This window comes from Carassius gibelio, chromosome A5, assembly GCF_023724105.1.
Source record: "Carassius gibelio isolate Cgi1373 ecotype wild population from Czech Republic chromosome A5, carGib1.2-hapl.c, whole genome shotgun sequence".
Lineage (NCBI taxonomy): Eukaryota > Metazoa > Chordata > Actinopteri > Cypriniformes > Cyprinidae > Carassius > Carassius gibelio.
The window spans coordinates 13,508,151-13,530,698 of NC_068375.1; the positions used below are offsets into that span (position 1 = coordinate 13,508,151).

The 22,548-nt window shown below is 37.0% G+C and overlaps 1 protein-coding gene across 2 annotated transcripts; it reads left to right on the forward strand.

The window, feature by feature from the left end:
* The first annotated feature begins 1,137 nt into the window (after positions 1-1,137).
* On the forward strand, positions 1,138-18,947 carry LOC127995539 (probable E3 ubiquitin-protein ligase DTX2). Of its 2 annotated transcripts, XM_052591881.1 has the most exons (9): positions 1,138-1,978; positions 3,893-4,487; positions 7,943-8,001; positions 10,847-10,984; positions 13,229-13,296; positions 13,626-13,787; positions 15,139-15,300; positions 15,532-15,621; positions 17,392-18,947. In XM_052591881.1, exons 1-9 carry the CDS (start codon positions 1,669-1,671, stop codon positions 17,611-17,613), a joined length of 1,806 nt encoding a protein of 601 aa, XP_052447841.1. In that variant the 5' UTR covers positions 1,138-1,668; the 3' UTR covers positions 17,614-18,947. The 2 variants fall into 2 exon arrangements, with proteins under 2 accessions (XP_052447841.1, XP_052447843.1); XM_052591883.1 differs by lacking the exon at positions 10,847-10,984 and having other exon boundaries at positions 1,140-1,978.
* Positions 18,948-22,548: the final 3,601 nt, after the last annotated feature.

The window sequence follows — 22,548 nt, forward strand, 5'->3', positions numbered from 1 at the left end:
TATGTGATCTCAAATGGAAACTAAACTAGATTAACGGAGAAGAAAAAATAACATTCCAATAACATCATTAGCATTAGCACCATCTGCTGGCCTCAAAGCAATATCACACACACACACACACACACATATATAAATATAAGTAAAATCTACCATTTGAAAGAACAGTTTTCTATTTGAATATATTTTAAAATGTAGTATTCCTGTCGTGCTAAATTTGCATTCCTCCAGCATTCAGTGCCACGTGTTCCTTCAGAAATCATGCTGATTGCTGCTCTAAATACAATTCTTCTTCTTCTTATAGCAGTTAAATACAGCTGAAATAACTTACAGCAATAATTGTGTGGAGGTGTTTCAATTTTTTCCCCCGATGGCTAAAGAGATTGAATCATAAAATGGAAATTAGAAATGTGATTTTAAAAAATATATATAATTTAAAATAGAAATCTTTATTAATATTACTAATTTCAATTTCTTTACAGTCATTTTTTTCCATTGCACATTTTGCGTATTTTATTGCATATACAATGCTAGTCAGGGAACATAAACATCGTAAAGAACACGACACTGAATAAAATAAATGTATATAATTTACTGTAAATTGTTTAATTTACTTACAAAAAAACCTTTACTGTCTTTTTTTATTATTTATTAAAGGGATCCTTGAATAAATAAATAAATAAATAGGCGCCTGACAGCTACCCTAGCGTGTACGAGAGTTCATGAACAAACGATTCATTTGAGTCGGATCTTTTAAATGAATCCAATACATAAAACCTAATTCGTTCACGAATCAGACCAGTCCAGTTCTAACAACCCTCTTATCGCAGCGGCAGCAAACTGGACAAGAAAATGACCAGTGAATGATTCGTACAAACAAGCTTTGTATGTACAGGCCCTTATTTTGCCATTTGTCAAGTTGTCTATGAATACTTTCAAAATAAAAGTCCCTATGTCATGCGGACATTATATACCAGAGACAAGGTTTAATATTTGTTATAGTACGGTTAATGGCAACAGTAAGTAAACTTCCAATAGCGTAGGAAAAACAGTAGCAATTTAAACATGTAAAACATTTTATCTTAAAGTTGTAAAATATTGCGGATCCCAGTCAAGTGGCGTTCTCTGTCTCCGGCTTCACAGTGTGTGTATCTATGGGAATCCACCAGGAGCGACACAAACACACACCGACCGCAGGCGAAGAAGTCTCCGTGGCACTACAAACAAGTGCGTTACGCTACTTTAAAAAAAGGATCATGTTGAGTAGCCTGTTTTTATTCGCGACCTGACAACTTCAGTCTGCTGCCTACTAAATAGTCTCGGTTATATTATATGATAGTGGTTTATGAGCCTTGTAGCCGTGCAGTAACGCACTGAATGGCGAAGAGAAGCGCGAGACGCGACTCCAGCAGCCCAACAAGATGATGCGACGTCACTGCGTTTATGGTCAAATCTGCGGCTAAATAAACGTGTAACGCTACTACTGAATAAAACACTATAGTGGCGATATTGACATACCTCTAACTGAATACGACTAACGTTAGTTAGCAGGCCAGCTGGGTTTAAATCGGCTGAAACCGAAAGGGGGTTGTTATTGTTGTTAGCTGGGCCAGATCGTCACGTTGCTTTACCCCGGCTTACTTTAAGATCGGACAGCTTTTAACAGACACAATGGCAACGGGCTCCAGTTTCCATCCCGGAGGGAGTGGGTCTAGAAACGGGCCATCGTTCGCTTCACCGTCGTCTTCCTCGTCCGGAGTCCCGGGGCAGGCTCAGCCGATGGCGGTGGTTTGGGAATGGCAGGATGACCAGGGCTTCTGGAGGCCCTACACCGGACAGGTGAGCAGCTACATCGAGCAGTGTCTCCAGCAGCAGAGAGGGGCCGGGCCCAGCAGCAGCATCTGCCTAGCACAGGTGGACCCCAGCCTGTCTGCGTACATCATCGACATCCCCAACCTCAAGCAGTTCAGACAGGACACGGGTGAGTGGAGCTCAGAGATCACTGCTGATGAAGAGCTACTAATAGTGGAGTAGTGGTACAGTGAATATGAATCATCTTCATCTAGCATCTATGGAACTTCAGTTTACTATGGTTTTATTTACATTTAATTAAATTAAACGTATGCATTAAGCAGACACTTTTATCCTAAGCGACTTCCAGTGCATTCTGGACAGGCTAACATTTTCTACCTAACATGTGTTCCCTGGGAATCGAACCCACAACCTTGCGCTCTACCACTCGCAGGAATGTTTTATAACATTTTATTTTAACCTTTAGGAAGGTTTTATTATGAGACACATCCCAAAAAATAATATTAGGACCATCATACATCATATATTTTTTATGATGATGATTATTATTACGATTATTATTAATTTAATAAAAACTGCATTCATTGAATATCTCTTATTAATTGGCACAAATGATGTCACGGTGTTGTTTAAAATGTTTTGAAGTACCTTGTAAGGTCAGCTTTGGTTCACAAATATTATTTTCTAGACCTGACACTGTGTTCATGTGTGTGTTGTGTTGTGTACAATGTTCACCAAGGTTGCATTTATTTGATAAAAAATAAGTAAAACTAAAATAAACAATAGAATTGTCAAATATTATAACTGTCTTCTGTTTGAATATAAGTTAAATAGTGATTTATTCCTGCTGTGTCAAAGTTGTATTTTTAGCAGCCATTGCTTTGTGTCACGTGATTCTTAAGGAATCTTTATGTGGAAATAATATTTATTCGGTGCTCAAGAAACATTTCGTACTATTATTGTTGATAAAAGTAGTTGTATAATGGTTTACACTAAAATATTAAGTAGCACCTTTTTTCTATGTTTTTGAATGAATAGAAAGTTCTGAAAACAATTTCATCGAAAATTAAATCTTTTGTAAAATGTCTTTATTGTCATTTTTACTAAAATTAATGATTTATATATATATATATATATATATATATATATATATATATATATATATATATATATAATATAATATAATATAATTTTGTAGTATACATTAATAAAAGTAATATTTTCTTTAGAAATAGTTTTACGGCCTATATGTAGATAGAGAGAGATATATTTCGTATTTCATAATGCATGTTTTTGGTAATTGTTTAGAATAGTATGTGCTGTAGACAGGACAGAATTAAAATTTTTGGCTTAACTATTCCTTTATGTCCATTTATTTACCTTGTGCCGCGTTTCCACTGCAGGAACTTTACCCAGGAACTAGGGACTTTGGCCTGGTACTTGGTGTGTTTCCACCGCAGGAACCAGGAACTAAATAAAGACAGTTTTATTATATATTTTTTAATCAACTTGGACATTTTTATGTTATTAACCCATATGCTGTGCTACGTGATGATATTACCATCTAGAACTGCCACAGTACTTTACTGTAAGAAAGTGTTAAGGAGACCTGGTTATTGCTCAATGTGGATTAAGTAAAATGTGTTAACATCTGTCGAGGAAGTGTCTGAATAATCTGCAGAGTGAAAGAAGCCTAGAGTGAATCCTGGTGGAAATTCAGTTGCTGTAAATGTATGCTATTTAAGCTTCATTTTTGATAACAGTTCATTAAACCCGCTGGATAAAGCTGCGTAGTGCTGCATAAAATAGCGTTAGGTCTGTTAACTGGAGATTAGGCTTGTTTTGGGGGATTTTTGAACAACTGTGGTTTCTACGGAAAAGAACAGGAAAGAAGTGACAGAAATCTCAGGAAATAAGCGAACAGATGCCGACAGGATGCACAGCATGTTTTGTTGCTGAAATACACCGATTTGTTTTAGAAGAGAGAGAAGCACTTTTCTGTTGTTGAGAAATATGTAAATGTTTTTTAGAATGATAATGATCTTGTGCCTTTACTATGAAATTTGTCTTTAACCCTTCGTAGGAAAGGTGCGTGCTGTGCGGCGATCCCTGTTCCCGCAGTCCTCTGCCCTGGGCAGTGGGGTTCTTTGGGAGTGGGCCAATGATGAAGGAGGGTGGACGGCGTATGAGATCCGGACCTCCATTATGCTGGAGCACAGCTATCAGGCAGGGCAGGCCACGGCTGACCTGAGCCCACATGGCTACAACTACATTGTGGACCTCACTGCTCTACAGCAAGTCAACAAGGCCACCAGCTACAGACGGCAGGTCAGGCGGCAAGTCAGCGTGCCGTATCCTCTCGCCTCCGGTTCGGTCATTCACTCGGGCCCGGCCTGTTCCTGTCACCAATGTTTGAGCAATAGCAGCGCCGCCGGACCCATGCTGAGCCGGTCACGGCATTCCTTCACCGCGGGGCAGGCCAACCGGCCCAGCCTCCAGACCCAGAGCCAACAGGGACGACTTCCTGGAACCAGCTCTTCTTCAGCCTACTCGCCGTACCCCAGGAGACCTCTCTCGATGGGAAGCTTGTTGTGGAACGGCCCGTGGAGCACCCCCACCTCTGTGGCTCATACTTCAGGACCACCACAGGCTTTCGGTCACCATGCAAATGGCTTAAGGTAATACTACTAAGCATAGTTCAGAAATTGGGGGGGAAAAATGCTGGTTATTCCACATTATTATCATTTTTTAATATAATTACTATATGATACCTTCTCTGTATCATAGAACCACCTTAGGATTTTTGTATGGGAAAGAGACTCATTTTAGACAGAATTTCAAGGAGTCTGCACCAGCATGGACGTCTTCCCACAGAGAGGGATTTAAAAATAGTCAACTGGCTTTTAATCATGAAAAGGAAACAAGATGTTTGACCCGCAGAGTTTCAAATGACACCAAAGGTCTAAAGGTTTAATTTCATCAGCTACTGAGTTCTCCTCCTTCCTGTCATTGTGTCTGTCCTCTTGTGTACTTTGTAGCAGTCGGCTCAGTCATTCTGTGTGACTCCATGTGCAGCATAATTTTAACTACTGCTAAAAAATATTAATTAGTTTAAAATAGCCAGGAAAAACTGTGGTAGCACTTTATTTTATCGACCTTTCTGCAGGTGTATGTGCTTCCTATGTAATTACTTGGTTAGTAAATAGGGACTAATAATCCATAACCAAGTTCCAAACTTAACCATAACCCATGCTGAAGAGGTGATTTGCCCTAAAATGAAAACTCATTTACCCTGCCTGATGTCGTTCCAAACCTGTATGACTTGACTTCTGTTTTTTTTTTTTTTTTTTTGTAGAACATAAAATAAGAAATGCTTAAAAAAGTCTGTGTTTTTGTCTATACAGTGGATAATATTTTCAGGTAGGTTTGAAAGCAGGAACATAAGCACAACCTATGTGGGGAAATCTTTGGCCCTCACGCAGAACTCTAGATTGCTCATATGTCTGCTGGAATGACTGGATTTTGCCCACAAAATTTTGCAAAGAAATGGTTAACATTTGTCGCACATTAAATGATGACAGAATTACAATTTTTGGCTTAACTATTCCTTTATGTCCATTTATTTACCTTGTGCCGCGTTTCCACCGCAGGAACTTTACCCAGGAACTAGGGACTTTGGCCTGGTACTCGTGTGTTTCCACCGCAGGAACCAGGAACTAAATAAAGTTCCGGGTAAAAAAATGCCCCTCAGAAAGTCCCTGCTGGCGAGGTGGTACTTTTTCAAAGTTCTGGAACTTTCGGGGCGGGACTTGGGTGCTAAACATCCTGATTGGTTGAGTTCACGCAGCATTGGTTGAGTTCAACCACCATTTATTTGGATCAACATTTTCAAATTATTACTGTTATTGTGTCATGAAATATAATTTTCAAAGTATTTCAGGCGAGAATGTAGTTGTTTAAAACTCAAATCTGTGGTTTATTTATAAAGACAGCGCCTATTTAAAAATGTGTTTTGCAGATCTCGTAGACATGAGCTCCACTCGATCAGCGAGAGCTCAGAGCTTATGTATCCGCAGAGAGCAGCTTCACCTCAGCTAGACCTTCTGATGTGTGCCGCTGGCTCTGATGTCTCTTTAGTGGTTAAACATAAAATATAATTCATAAAACTACAAATTTTCCACTAAAAATAATGTAATAAAAAAAAAAAGAATTATTAAAAATATGAGCTTCACCTTTTTACTTAAAATGTGGGATAACAGGAAAACCCATACAAAGCATGCTAATTTCCTTTCTCAGTCTGGACTTAATCAAGAACAGTAGTGATCATCCTCCCTTCTGTACAGATACTATAATTGGCTGTTCCTCTGTGTAATGGTGTCGTATCCTTGCCTCTGTGTGGATCTTTAGGACACATGGAGGACAGCAAGTTTGCACTCACTGTGTTGACTTAAAGGGGAAGACCCATATTTTACTTATTGTTCTCTTCTAGAAACTGTGTTGAAAGGGGAACCAGGAAATGTCAGTTTTTACTCCTGCCTCTCACTCATCTTTCACACAGTCAACTTACACAAACCACCGTATCTCAGCTTATGAGACCTTAGTTTCATTATCGGGTGGTCAGAGTACACCCAGGTTATAATCTCTCATGATTACTCTGAAATAAACAGTCTCAGCTTTACAGAATCCTCTAGCTGACTAATAAAACACGAGCAATAAAAGATCAACATCTGGACATAGTATATAACTTCTGAGTGTTGCTTAATAAAAGTCAGATTTGCGCATTTGTACGGCGAGACGTTTAAACTCTTAAACTTGCGTTTAAATTGTGGTGCTTAATACATCCTGCACAGTGTCTGCTGGTTCGTTTGATGGAAATCTACAGCCTCATCACACCCAACAATCTCATGAGATTCTCAGGTCACCGTGGGAGTGTCATGCGAGCTGTAATTCCTGTGAAACTGGAGTATCATTGCATAGATAAAGCAAAGTTGAATTGTAAGGAAAACAGCAATTGAAAATAATAAGGACAGCAGCGGCGGCGGTTCGCCAGCTGGCAGAAGAATACAGTTAAGTAGCAGAAACATCAGATGCTTATGTTTTGCATTTGCATAAATAATTTATTTTATATTGCCGTAATTCACATATTTACTGGAATGATGTTCTTTCAGGTTATGCATTACATTGATTTCTTAAAAGTACTTTGTCTGGTTTCATACTCTTGACACTTAATTATAAAAAAAATCTAATAAAATGTGACCTTTACAATAAGAGAGTGAACTTTATAACATCATTCTCCTCAAAATCAAAATAATTTCTGATTTGTTCAAAAGCTTTGTTCTTCATATGAGTGTTTACCAGTGTAATTTTTGTACCTTTTGTTGTTTGAAATCCTTTTAAATTCATTTTTATGTACTCAGATTATTTGCATCTACACTTCAGTTTTTATTCTGTAAATAAAATAAAATAAAAAATTTGAAAGAAGTCCAAGGCTGTATGCATGATCAAAATACAGTAATAGTTATTTTGTGAAATATTATTACAGTTTTAAAACAACTGATTTCTAATTTAATGTTTATTTTCAGCATTCTAACTCTTGTCACATGATCCTTTAAAAGTCATTCTAATATGCAGATTTTGTGCTGAAGAAACATTTCGTGTTATTATCAGTGTTCAAAACTGTTGTGCTGTTTTTTTTTTTGTCTTTTTATTCTAAGATTCTTTGAGGAATAGAAAGTTAAAAAAGAACAGCATTTATTTGAAACTGTCACTGTCACTTTTGATAAATGTAATACATCTTTGCTGAATAAAAGTATTCTTGCTTTCAAAAAAAAAAATCTTACTGACCTCAAACTTTGGAAAAGGTAGTCTATATCTAAATAACATACATATCAGATGGCATAGCATGAATTGCACCACGACAGCTTGAGAAAGCTGGGGAATTCCCTTAGAAAGTATCTTGCTTTCATTTTATCTTTAATAGGTCATCAACTGAATTCCCCCTGAATTATTTTTGTATCATAACAAGAACACGACAAATTTTCCATTATGGGAGTGTAAGTCATTTTGAAATGCTTTTGTTCTCATGCATTAATGTCTGTTTGCACTAAAGATGTGTATGTTTCTGTCTCCACAGCATCCCAACCATCCCTCTACACATGAACGGATCCAGTAGTGTGAACTCTGCGCTGGCAGGTACAGCACTCACCCGTCACACATGCCACACCAGAGAAAATCCTTACAGTCTCCTCATCCCAGAAAGCTGTTTGATGCTGCAGTAGCAGTTGAACTGTTTCTTGGGAGTGTCAGTATGAACCACAGAAACGTTTCCCAGTGCGGTGATAGTCAGTGAAGTTAGCTCTGGCATTCTTCAGGCAATGTGTCACAAGTACATTCACGCAACAGCCTTGCTTTATATTTTTTCCACCTTGATTTTTTTGTCTTGCGTTGGCTGTGTCACCAATCAGTTTATGACATTAACGGCTTCATTGAGTCACCAGTTTGTGGGTTTCGAGTTGGTATGTTTTAAAAGAGATCTCCTTTCAACAAGTTTCAAGCTAATGGCGCGTGTCTGGGGAGGTTGGATATCTGTTGTTCTTGTAGCTGACAGCTGCTGCAGCAAGATGAATGGGGCATGCGGGGAACAGAGAGAGAGATTTGGGACGAAGAGACAATTCCAATCTAATTTTCACTAGATTGAAGGTGGGGAGATGAATAAAGTGAGTAATGCAAACATGAGTAAACTGTAGGGTTTCTCAATGGTCATCTTCACCTGACCGTTGACTGCTCCAACTCGTGGTCATTCTGTATGAAGTAATTTTCATCATGAGCCCAATCCGCTGATGTTTTTGCGCAATTTTTGTGTCTGCACTGATTTCTGCATGGACAATGAATTGCGCATATGTGAGTAAAATGATTTGACTCACATTGTACAACTATGTAGTGTACAAGACAGATGACCCAAACATAAATGTTTAGATGGGTGATCTGGATTTTGTTAGTATATTTGTGTAATTGATAGTTGTTTGAAAACTGAATGTTAAAGGGATAGTTCACCCCAAAAGGAAAATTATGATAATTTACTCACCCTCAAGTTGTTTTAAACCCATAAGAGCTTTTGTTAAAGAATTAAAGAAATCTATATGAATTGAGTGGTTTAATCAAGGCGACACACTTGCATTATATGATATAGCAATAAAAATAATAAATACAGTGAATAAAAAAAATACAGTGAATAATGGTTACTAAAAGTGGTTTGAGTTGTAAAAAATTAAACCCAAGTATGAAAAGCCAGATTTTTTTCATGTTTTTCACAAACCATTCAGGCTTAAAAGTATTTCTCACTCAAGAAAAAAATAAGTAATTTTTCAGCTTATTTTTGAAATTCTTTTTATTTTTCATGCAGATGCACTTCACATCAAAATCACCCCACTAGCTGTATTTTTTTTGTATTCTTTCTATATAGCTATTCAGCTAATCTGAGGGAAATTCTTGTATTTTTTTTTTTTGTGCAATATATATTGCACAAAAAAACAAAAATTGTGCAGACCTAGTTTGTCACTACATAAGGGTGACTAAATGGCTGAACTATCCTTTTAATTATGCCTTTATATAGGGAAGTGCAAAATTAATGGATTTGTTGTTGGATTGCCTGAATAGCTAGTTGGCTAATCGTCTTAAGAAAGCTCTGTAAAATTAATTTTTTTTTTGGTCCATCTGACCCCAAACAGATGCATTTCACAACATTGGTCTTGAGGCAAAATGGTTAAACTTCAAAAGTCTTGTTGTCATAAAAATTAAATGTTTGTGTTCAGGTTTTTCCAAATGTGTTGGTCCAAAGCTTAAAACCTTGAAATAGGCAAAGCTTAAAACCCTGTGCTGCTTAAATGTTGTTTGTAATGCATCAGGAAGCATTTACTTTTTATGCTGGTGTGTTATAATGGTGTAATTGAAGATGGCCTTTTCCTGTTAAAGTGGACCAGACAGGCAAAAGTCTGGCACTATGAGAGCAATGTGAGATCCGTGTCTCCTCTGAAGGTGGTTTGAATGATTGGATTGCACTTAGTGTCCGAAGCCCATTGGATTCCGTGCAATGGATTTAGTTCATTTAATCTAGATGGATATTAAGAGCAGGTGGTATTGTTGTCAGCACATATAGCTAGGGTGACCAGATGAGATTGGCTGAAGTTCGGGACGGGACCGGACGGGGGGGATATTAGACTTCGTAGCCTATAATATAAGATAATGAATTTCACACCTTAACTAAACACATTTTTATTCAAAGATCAACCGTCTATCATTAGTCTTTAGTCTGCCACAAAAAACGATGACTATAACAATGATTTAACAGTGCATAAATCAGAACTTTCTGTAACGCTAACGATAAGCTTATAAGGAAATAACGGAATAATTGTGTAGCGGAGTATTTTTTGTATACATTGCCGCGAACTGTCAATCACTCCTGTTTCGCGTGCATCACTGTCCTCCTCGCAGCTGCAGCAACTTGCGTTGTCTTTATCAAACTTTAAAACAAAAAGGGGACAAAAGGTCGTATTGTCTTTGTGCATATAGATTAATTAGATAAATGAATATCTAAATTCGTGCCTAGTCGCCTACGGACTATGGTATTTTTTTAGAACTTAGAAAAAAGATGCTGCAGCCAATGAGCAGCCGGCGGGAGCTGGTTGCAGGACGACTCAACCTCCGCAGACAGTTTTTAATGTTTATCAGACAATAACTACTCAAGATTTTGCTTTAGTATAATTTTCGGGACAATAAGGGCCAGATTCGGGATTCAGGACAACAGTTTAGATTTCGGGACTGTCACGAATTTTATGGGATGTCTGGTCATCCTACATATAGCTGGATCGATATTATTTCCTCTGCTGTAAGTAGGACCCTAAACTTTTCTTGACTTCATCAGAGCATGCCTCACTTGTGGTTGGCCTCTCCACTCTTGGCTCATTACTCTTCCTTTCCTTCACTCCTCCTCCTCCTCCCTTCCTCCTGCATGTCTCCACATGGCCTCCGGCCGTTCCAGGCATGGCTTCCATTTTGATGTCAGCTGCAGGACTGGGAGTTCGTTTCTTGACCGCCCCCTTCTCCCAGAGTGGCTCCAGCAGGCACACCAATGGCCAGCCCAGCTCCATTAAGAGGCCAAAGAGACAGTCCCGGACAGGTAGTTAAGCACCACCAACCAGCCCGACCGAACCTACCCTCCGCTGGCCTTTTAATTGCTGTTTTGAGGTCGACCGATAGTGAATTTTACCGATAGCTAGGTTGGACCACACCGGCCCGATACGGATTAATCAACAGATGGATTTTTAAAATGAATACTGAATGAAAACTACAATTGTGCTCTACTAGTAAACCCCCCCCCCCAAAAAAAACCTTGTGAACCATACTTTGTAAATAATTTAAATATCAATTATATATTAATCATTAAAGTTAGTTATTAGCTTTTTAACTAATGTTAACAGAAGCAACTTCAAAATGTAAAAAATCTATTAATAGATGTTGAAATTAGCACACTCTATATTAAAGATCTACACAAAGGCCATAGCAGGAAATCACGTACTGTGCATATACATTGTGTGTATACTCTCACTCTTGAAGTGGATCTACTCTAGAACACATGATGGTTATCTAATAATAAAAAATAAATAATAAAATAGCAGTGCCGCATCTAGGAGAACTACACACACACCGAACGTGTTGCATTCAGTTTAAGAGGTGGTCCATCTAGTCCAATAAATTAATTGCGTAGTAATGATATGAAATCATGCTCCATAGTGTACCGTTTACACCCCGTTCTGTTGTCTGTTTTAATTGCGCATCTTAAGTGTCCCGCTCTGTGCAGTGCGCAGTGTCATGTGTCAAAACAAACAGCACGTGGTGTCAGCGATTCAGCTCTAGATGCCTCTCTCGTTCCGTCTAATGTCAGTGGACCCTTCTCAGCCGATCCAGCAACGGACTAAACCCGGAAAAACTATCGGTATGGATTTTTGTCAATAATTTCCGCAATTAACTATCGGTGCCGATTAATCGCAAAACCGATACATCGGTCGACCTCTACTATCTTCCCTACCATTCTACTTTCAGTTTCTATTGTCCTCAAGGGTTTTGGTACTTCAGCTTCATTCCGACTTGCTCCTTTCGGTCATTGCAAGATTTTTGTTTCGCTATTTATCACTTGCTTCGGCTGCCATGTTTTCACCCATTTCATGTTTATGCCGTCACGTTCACATTGTGTTGCTTCCATCCTCCCGATCACACATTGAATGCCCTTTTGATGGTATTCGGCTTGTCACCTGCCTGTTCACCTGTGGGACACTGCATACAGATTTCTGCTGGGGGTTTATGGAATAACAATTGTTCTGTTTTTTCTTTCACTCTAACCCTACATAACCTGTGTTGTTGTTTATGCCATTTATTTCAACGTCTGTAACACGGAAGGAGGATATTAGGTTCAGACTGACACTCACAAGCAGTGCTAGTTTATAGCTTTAATATTCAACTTACTAAAACATCCTAAACACATTTTCTGTATTGAACTGGCTGTTGCAATGTTGTCTGACAACTCTAAAAACTAACACCAGGAAGTGTAATCTTTAAAGTGTGTGCTTTTATACAACATGATAAAGGCTGATAAGTATCTAAAATTAACTGTTTAAGAAAAGCCATTTATATAACACACATATTCCTGTCTTTAAATTCTGATTGGATGAGCCACTTTCAGAGCCTTTGTAAAATGACTGATAAATGCACGTGTTCACATTATTTGAGTTCTTACACTAATAAACAAAGTTACTTATCAAATAGTTTTTGATATTTATTAGTTGTATTAGTTCATTTAATTATAAAATGAAACCATTTATCTTGCAATGTTCTTATTTTCATAAGAGCAGTAAATCGTATGTGGCTGTTTACCTGAGAGTTTTAGAAAATAATGTTAGCTAATTTAATTTGCTAAGATCCATACATTTAACTGGTGACACTTTACAGTAGGGTCCCATTGGTTACCTGAATGTTGGCTTTAGAAAGCATTGATATTGTAAAGGGATGTTAATTGGATGTCAAAAAACCCCATGAAATGGCTTGAAACGTGAACTTTGGGTGTGACATACTGAAGAAAAAACAATTTGAAACAAAATAATTTGCTTTTGTTGAGTCACAGCCATGTTTAAATTGTCTCACATTGGTGTTATAAGAAGGAAGGATTTATTTGATTGGCCAAAAATCTGTGTAGTAGATGAATCATTAATAACCGAACACACAGCCTAGCTGACAGACATATATAGCGCTACAAGCCACAACACTGTACAAGGCATCTTTAACTAAATGTAATCATGTCATAACATTTTATTTGGAGTGCCACTTATTGGACTTGTGAAGTTATGCTCTGTCTTATTTATGTTCTTAGCACCAGCTCAGAAACCAGAAGATGTCATTAAGAAATACATGGAGGAAGTGCCTGTGGTCCCAGATGAGGTATATTTCAAGTTCACAGTTCAATAAGACTTTTTGTACTAGCATAAATGGTTGAATTTCAACAGGACAATGGTGAGGTTTTACCCCATAATTAAATAGAATTAAATCTTCACTTAAAGAAAATAATGACCTTTTATGGATAATTTTTACATTTATTTTCATGACTATTGTGCAGGTTTTCTTGTGGAATAATGCAGAAATCTTATTGGTCCTATTATATAACCTTGACATATTTTTATGCTATTCATCTATATGTTCAAAGCTTCTTCTGGAAATATTATCCATGTCCTGTCCTATGAGATGCGTGACATCTGGCTGTGTGTTTTCAGGACTGTATTATCTGTATGGAGCGCCTGTCCTGCCCGTCTGGTTATGAGGTCCCAGCTGAGTGCTCTCAGTCTCTTCAGCCCAACACTGTGGGCAAACTCTCAAAATGTGGTCACACTTTCCACATGCTCTGCATGCTGGCTATGTACAACAATGGAACCAAGGTGTGCAATACCTTACCCACACGGAATTGGGAATTAATCAAATAAAGCAATTATTTTAGTTAAGTGCAACTAATATGAATAACTATTGTAGGTTTCCGTGAATGCATTAAAGATTGGTACAGTTAATACCCAAAATAGGTTTGGAATGTGAGTTTGGTGTAAATAATGACATCAAAAATACAGTAATGCTGTAAAATATTGTTACAATCGAATAACCGTTATCTATTTGAATATTTTAAAATGTAATTTATTCCTATGATGTATTTTAAGCATCATTACTTCAGTCTTCAGTGTAATGTAATTCTTCAGAAATCATTTTATGCTTATTTGGGGCTCAAGAAACTTTCTTATTATCAGTGTTGAAAACAGAGGTGCTGCTTAATATTTAATGGTAACGGTGATACATTTTGTATAGAAAGTTAATTAATTTGAAATAGAAGTCTTTTATAACATTATAAATGTCTTCACTGTCACTGTTGATCAACTGAATGAGTCCTTGCTGAATAAGTGTTAATTTCATTTATTCATTCATAAAAAAAAAAAATTAAAAAAAAAAACCTTACTGTGCGTTCACACCGCTGGCGTCGAGAGCGTCAAAGCGGCCGGAAGTTATTCATTTTCAATGTAAGCCGGCGTTAAGGAGCGTCGCGGTGTGACTTGGCCGTTGAGAGCGTCGTGAAGAGTTGAAATCAAGGCAACATTATGGTAATGAGCTATGACGCGGTTGGGCAGCAACCAATCGGAACGTAGAAGTCCACCGCTTGAGAGGATTTCAGAGAAAGCAGCTCCGACCACATTAGTTGCCAAGCACAATGGAGGTCAGGTTTGATTATTGCTGCTTCAAGTTTGCAATAATCTATGAGGTGTCCCTGTTTGCGTAAAGTGATAAGTTGATCAAGGTGTCTGAGATTTGTTCATTTTAAGTAAAGGATCTTAATATTTCGTTCACAGCAATATTTAATGAGGTTAACTTATAACGTTACCCTCCTTGGGCTTAGTCTGCACGAGATCAACAAGCTTGTTTGCTTTGCGGCCACTTTAAATACAAAATAAGCATTCGATCTACGTCAGAGCGTCTGAGCGCTCTCGAATCTTTCTGCAGCGTCGTGAGCAGAGCGGCAAGAGCGATTTTTGACGCCCTCGACGCCGGCGGTGTGAACGCAGTTACTGACCTCCAACTTTTGAAACTCTTTGTATATAATCCATATCTGGAATTGCTCCAAAAATGCCAATACAGGTTAATGCAATTCCAGGAATTACTTGATTTTCTTAGTTCCCTAATATTTTCATGTAAACCATTCCTTTCAGCTGAACTCATTTTCTCTAATTATCACATTTTGTCACATTACAGGATGGGAGTCTTCAGTGTCCCTCATGTAAGACAATCTACGGAGAGAAGACCGGCATCCAACCAAAGGGCAAGATGGAGATTTACAGTATCCCTCAGTCTTTACCTGGACATCCAGACTGCGGCACGATACAAATCATTTACAACATCCCGCCCGGAATACAGGTCAGACTTGGCATGACTTGATATAGTGCTGCTACTGTTTTATATTTATTTACACCATGATTCATTTTTATTCTTAACAATAACCTTTTACGAGAGGTCCATATGAACCAGCCAAATGTGTTCTTCCAGCAAACTGACATCAGCATCCAACTGTGTTTGTTAGCAGCATATGGTTTTGTCCTGGCCTCGGCCCACACTAAGCACTCATCTTAATGCACTCTTTATCTGCAGGGTCCTGAGCACCCAAACCCGGGGCAGCCGTATACGTGCAGAGGATTCCCTCGCTTCTGTTTCCTTCCTGACAATGACAAAGGAAGAAAGGTAATGGAGGGTTATTGACCCAGTTCAGATAAAGATTTATGCCATGCTCATTTGTCAGAATATTGAATCACTAGTCCTTTTCATACGGTAGACCTGTTAAATTACTGTTCAGTTGCTGAATCAACTGTTCCAGTACTACGTATTACACAAGGTTTGGCTTTCCATGCTACCATTCACACACTTGACACCAACATGCCATTAAAATGTCATTGCCTGTAAAAAAATACAGCAGGCTAGAACTAGTTAAAAAAAATGGCCAGGTGCTAGAGTTTTAGAATTGAATGCCCTGTACATGTATTGTGATTTATTTTTGCAAACACACAAAAAAAGGTACATGGTCCACTGTCAATAATGAAGTGATGCACAAAGCACCACTCACACAGAAGTCCCATTCAAAGCAATCAGCTTTTCTGTTAGTGAATGTGGAAAATTCACGTGAAAAACTTGATGCAAAATCAGTGTGGTGAACTGTTTTGCCTTATCACAGAGATTCCTATTAAAATGAGCTTATATTAATTTCCAAGAATTTACATTTGTAATGTTGTATTTACATTTATAATTTAAAATCTCTGATTCTCTAATCGTAATATTTATTGTAAAAAAGAAAAATACAAATTTTTCACACATTATCACAAATATTCTCACAAATATATATATATTTTTTTTAATATAACTTTTCTGTACAAATAAAATATGCAATAATGACTCCAAATTATAGAGTTTTTGTAATTATACAAGAAACTCTTAGACAACAATCAATTAATAAATACTGGATAACGATGGCATGCATTGAAATACATTTACTGAATGTAATTTTCAACCCATTCTTAAGTATTCAACTAAAACCTCATCTGTGGTAGCAGTTCAACAAGTAGACGAGCTGACTTTGCAAATATCACAGAAAAAAAATACACATTTAAAGGGATAGTACATAATTTACTCACCCTCATGTCGTTCCAAACACATTTGCCTGTTCAAGACTACCATTTATCTTTTGCACCAAAATTAAGATTTTTTTTTAAAGAATCACATCATTTTTCTCCCTCCATTAAAAGCAAGTCTAGGTAATCAACATTTTCGAGCTTCAAAAAATGCATAAGACATTTTAAAGTAAGTTATGAATCGGGCCAATATACGATCACTTTATGTACTGTTTAAAGCTTGAAAATGTTGATTACATAGACGTTCAATACATGAACACAAGTGATGAGAGAATATATAAAAAAATAAGTTGAACCGAATGAGTTTGAGACGCCAGAAAATTGCTTTTTAAGTTTGCAAGGTGTAAAAATGCGTATGCACAATCAAAAATGACCCATCTTTGTTATTCAGCCCTGTATGTTCACATATTCATGGGCTAGTTGTGTCTGAAATTCCCTAAAATCCTCTGCTTACATCAGAGCATCCTAACCTTATACAAGGATGAACCTTTAAGAGAATGTTTAAACTTTAGCGTTAATTGATTGTCGATAATCGCAGAACATAATTTCTTGTTTTCGTAACCTTAAGAGTTCATAACAAATTGAATAACATTGCACAAGCGAGTGAGTTTTAACAGCACGTGATTTCTCTTGCAAGAAAAACAAATCACTTCCATACTGCAGTGAAGTAACAAAAGAAATGCAGGAAGTATCGGATCACGGCCAGGTCTGGCTCAGCATTTAATTTTTTTAAGTTGAGCGTTGCGCAGTGCTGTGATTTGCATCTCCCTCTTTGAGCAACCCCGCAACCTCTGTTCACTTTAAAACTGAGGCTCCTGATTATCTCCAGGTGCTGGAGCTGCTGAAAGTGGCGTGGACACGCCGCCTCATCTTCACCGTGGGCACTTCCAGCACCACAGGGGAGCCGGACACCGTCATCTGGAACGAGATCCACCACAAGACTGAGATGATGTCCAACGTCTCCGGCCACGGATACCCCGACCCCAACTACCTGGACAATGTGCTCTCAGAACTGGCATCACAGGGCGTGACGGAGGACTGCCTGAAATGAGACCCTCAGTGCCGGGTGCTCAAGGTTCAGCCATGTGTGTCCCGTCTACTGTAGAGCGAATAAAACTTGATGAAAAAGGAAAACTAGAGTTACGCTGTCGGTTGGATGTATGCGAGTGTAGTTGAGCGCAGCGTTCCTCATCCATTTCCACTCTTCGGCTGAGTCTAGAATATTAACGCACACGTAGGGTCACTGGCTTCGTGGTCATCTTTACTTTTTCCGTATTGTAAGGCAGCTACAGATGGTTCTGCGGGAATGGCTCAGTTTAATGTTTATTATTAAATTGGTGCCCAAATCTCGTGCCAGGAGGAAACTCGCCAATGTAGGCATCCAACACATGATTGATCATAGGGGCTATGAAGTCCTTCCTGACATACTACATTACAGTAGAGCATCTGCGATTATTATCAATTTACTATTGCTGGGAATCAAGCAGACATGATTTCTTTAAAAGCAGTATGAAAACAGTAAAAATTGCACATCAATGCAAGTCATAAATCGTTACTAGTACTTTGAAACGTACTGCTACAGAAATGAAAGGCACTTTTACAGAATTTGCAGTTGTTGGTTGATTTTTGTTTTGGTGATTGTGTTTATTTGCTGCTATTACTTTCCTTGGTTTGTTTTTTTTGTTCAATCATTAGGGACTTACATTAGGGAAAGTCCATCCAGAAATGTAAATTGGGTCATAATTTACTCTCACTCATGTTGTTCTAAACTTGTATGATTTGCCTTTTACTAAGAAAGGAAAAAGAGGGGTTGTTAACCAAATAGTTTCTGTTACCATTGACTTACAGGACAATGTAACAATGTAATTTATTTTGGTTTCCAGGATTCTACAAAATGTCTTTTATGTTCCACAGAAGAAAGAAGTTTGGAACGGCATCGAGTAATGGCAGAATTTTCATTTTTGCGCGAACTGACACTTTGATTTTTGAATTCCACGCAATCCGTTTCAATTGCAATGAGGCCCATTTTCTTTTGAATGTACGTGAATGTTATCTATTTAAAAAAAGCAAGACTTTCAACAGCGTAGCATCAGTACTTAATGTTTTTTTTTTTTTTCTTTTCTTTTTTTATTCAATGCCTATTTAATTGTAGTCCAGATCCTGAAAATAGGTGTAGAAATGCAATTCCACAGCGTTATCATTGAGTTGCAGTATTAGATGGTGCCACAGAGACAATCAGCAGTGTTCATTACCACTGCGGGTCTGGAGACATTCATCCATCATCTCATATTCCACAATATGGGATATTTGGTTTTACAGTGTATGCAACTGTATATATAAATATATATTCAACTTCTGATCAGCAATAAACATTACACAATATAACTTTTTTCTGTTTCTTTTTACTGAGAACACTATGAAACGATATAAATCTCATTAAGGCATCATCAGGCATTTGGTTGCAACTGTAATGCGTTCAGAAAATCTACTTTAAATTACTTAAAAACTACTTTTTGTTGGCTTATTATTTTAAAAGTCCCAATGTTTCCTAATTTTTTTTTCACTCTGTAATTAAGGCAGTACATCAAATACTATCATATACCATTTTTATTTATTTCTTATTATTATTATTTGCATTACAGTAATGAGTATAAGATTTACTACTATTGCCATGAAATGTAAGAAATTAATACTTCATATAGAAGGGCCAACTTTATAAAAAAAATAATAACAGCAAATAACAACAAAAGATTCATATTTCAAATAAATGCTATTCTTTAGAATTTTGTATTCCTCAAAGAATCCTAAAAAATACATATATCATGGTTTCCACAAACAGTACTGATTTAATAATGAGAAAATGTTTCTTGAACACCAAATCAGTATTTTAGACTGATTTCTGAAGAATCACGTGACACTCAAAACTGGAGGAATGATGCTGAAAATTCAGCTTTCAGCCAGCACAGGAATACATTATATTCTAAAATATATTAAAACAGAAAGCAGTTATTTTAAATCGTAATAATATTTCACAATATTAGGGTTCATATTATATTTTGATTAAAAAATGCAGCCTTGCTAATCATTCGAGACTTCAAAAACATAGAAACATTGCTTTATATGTTAATACAATATACTTTATATTTTTACTTTCAGCATGAAAAATGACCTGCACATGTTGTAGACATACATACAGCCTTTCAGTATTTATACCTACCATACTTGTAATGCTTGAAGGTGAATGAAGTCTCCCAGTTGGAATGCAATGTTCAGTCAGCAGAGGACAGTGTTGCTCTATGAGACTGCAGCACATCCACATCACAGAGCTGCTGCTCTTATGCTCTTATAAAGACGAATGCTTTTCACCTGCAGAGTGAGATTCTGTTCTTCACTTGTGAAATGAAAGCTGCAAACTGTCGCAGATATGCTTAGAAATTCACTGTGCCACCTTTCAGATCTAAACTAGTGTTTTAAATGGAAAAGTTAATGACTTTCTACAACTCCTCCTTATTCCTGTTGGTTAAGAATCCTTTAACATCTCTATGTTTTCTTTAACTGATGTGCACCTGCAGCACAAAATGGTTGCGAACTTGCCACGGTATTAATTTTACTATGTAAATGTCCAAAATGAGCTGTCTTTATAAAACACCCGATAAATAAGCAGCCTTTGATTGTAGGTAAGAATAAATCACTGGTAAGTGCTAATGCTGTAAGAAGATGCTTAATGCAAATGTGAAGATCAAACAAGATTAACAAGAGAATAATGCTGATGCACAGCGAACACACTTGTTCTCCAATGTCTCAAGTGTTGATTCAGATCACAAGTATGCAATTCCTTTGAAATCTTGAGTCCTTGTTACTACTGGGCAGTAATATTCAAACCTGGGCAAAATAAGTGATTGCATGACAATTATAGCATCTTTGAGCTTAGATGGGAGAATGCGATCTTTGTGCACATTTGCATCTCAAATGATGAGTCTGAATAACACAAGTATTTGGAAACTTAAAGGGATACTCCACCCCAAAATGAACATTTTTTTTATTGAGCACTTATCCCCATGTTGTTCCAAGTTCATCTTCAGGACACAGTTTAAGATATTTTGGATGAAAACTGGGTGGCTTGAAACTGTCCCATAGACTGCCAAGAACTGTCAAGGTCCATAAAAGTATGAAAAGCATTTTCAGAATAGTCCATCTGCCATCAGTGGTTCATCCATAACGTTACGAAGCAATTCACGCATTCTTGTGGCATGGCTGACACAGAAGAGCATACACAACATAAAGTGATATGAGAGAATCACAAAGGAGACTGTTGACAAAGTAATTGTTTAATAAAGTCATTATTTTAATTTTTTATTTGCATACAAAAAGTATTCTCGTCGCTTATGGTTGAACCAATGATGGCAGAAGGACTATTCTGATGATTCTTTTCACACTTTTCTGGACCTTGAAAGTGTAAGTTTCTTGGCAGTCTATGGGACAGTCACAAGCCTCCCGGTTTTCATCCAAAATAATCAAAAAATCTTAAATTGTGTCCCAAAGATGAAAGAAGCTTTTACGAGTTTGGAACAACCAAATTGTCATTTTGGGGTGGAGTATCCCTTTAAGTCACATAAAAAATAACAAATATATATATATATATATGTGTGTGTGAATGAAATCGAATATTGTGAAGAGCTGTTTTTGACCATACTCTGAAAAAAATTGTGTAGGATTTACTTTGAAATAATTTTCACTCAAGATTTGCAAGAAATGGCAAGTAACATTGAATTAAATTCGGAAGTTTGAAATTGAAAGACTGAAATAGTATACTTTAATAATCTTTTAATAATCTCAAAATAGCATCAAACAAGATTGGCTTTCATTGTATGGACCAAAAAACACTGAGGCCTAATCTTAAATTAAATTATTACCTTAAATTAAAACCTTCAGTTATCTTCATCAATATCCTTCAGAAGACAGAAAGTTAGATCTGTTGAATTAACAATATTTAATTTTTGGTTGAATTAAGTGACCAAGTACTTTTTGGGCATTTGAATCACATGAAGATATGGTGTGGATCAATCAATACTGTGAGAAGATTTCCTAAAAATGGATTACCCCTCGTTCTACTCCAAACAAATACTCAAAACACAACACTTCTCATGCCAACTCATTTTGTAACTGATTTACTGCCTGTTTATTGTATTCACTTCCTCTCTTTTGCTTATGAAAGCTCCCGCACTTTCTCCCTCCCTCTTTTTTTTTTCTTCTTCTTCTTCTTCAGAACTGGTAATGAGACCCTCTCTGACTCCATCTTATTAGAAAACATCTATGCTGTTTGTTGTGTGTAATTAAAACAAGGAGCGAAGGGTGCTGTGATGAATTTCCTTCACTGAAGTGTGTCCCACTGCACGCCCACAGGCTCATCTTCTCCTAAAATGGGCTCTTGCAGAGGTTTCTGAAAGAAATGAAAGAATATTATTCGATCGTATATTCGTTTTACTGCTGGTTCTTGAGATCTCAGATTAAGGAAATGGACAATTTTGCTAATTCAAATTACATTTTGCATGAAAATAATTGTTCGGTTTACTGGTGCTCTAGTGTACAGTAATGTGATTTTCTTCATGATGGTATATTTTGACCACGGATGTTACTTTTATTTAAAATTTAAATGTGCTGGTTGTGACACTTTGAAATGGTAAAGGACTTTTGTTTATTTACTACTTTTTTGTCTTACAAAAAAATAATAATAATAGATTTTCATAAATGCGAAAATCAGGTCTAGAACAGTATTTCCTTTTATTTATATATCATAATTTTGTATTTCCACTTTTTAAGATGCTTTTTAACAAGCAAGTTTGTAACTATGAGATTGAGAGAAAAGACAGAAAAAAGAAATTGCAATTACATTTTTATACTGTGGCCCCGATATACTTCAAACAAAATATAAGAACGAACTGATATGATGTAATTTCGAACAAAATCGGGAACGAAGTTCGTTTTG

Excerpts from the sequence above, each read along its gene's own strand:
- LOC127995539 (XM_052591881.1), top strand. The coding sequence starts at position 1,669 with ATGGCAACGGGCTCCAGTTTCCATCCCGGAGGGAGTGGGTCTAGAAAC. Across the intron at positions 8,002-10,846 it reads TGTGAACTCTGCGCTGGCAG|GCATGGCTTCCATTTTGATG; the intron begins GTACAGCACTCA and ends CGGCCGTTCCAG. Across the intron at positions 13,788-15,138 it reads TGTACAACAATGGAACCAAG|GATGGGAGTCTTCAGTGTCC; the intron begins GTGTGCAATACC and ends GTCACATTACAG.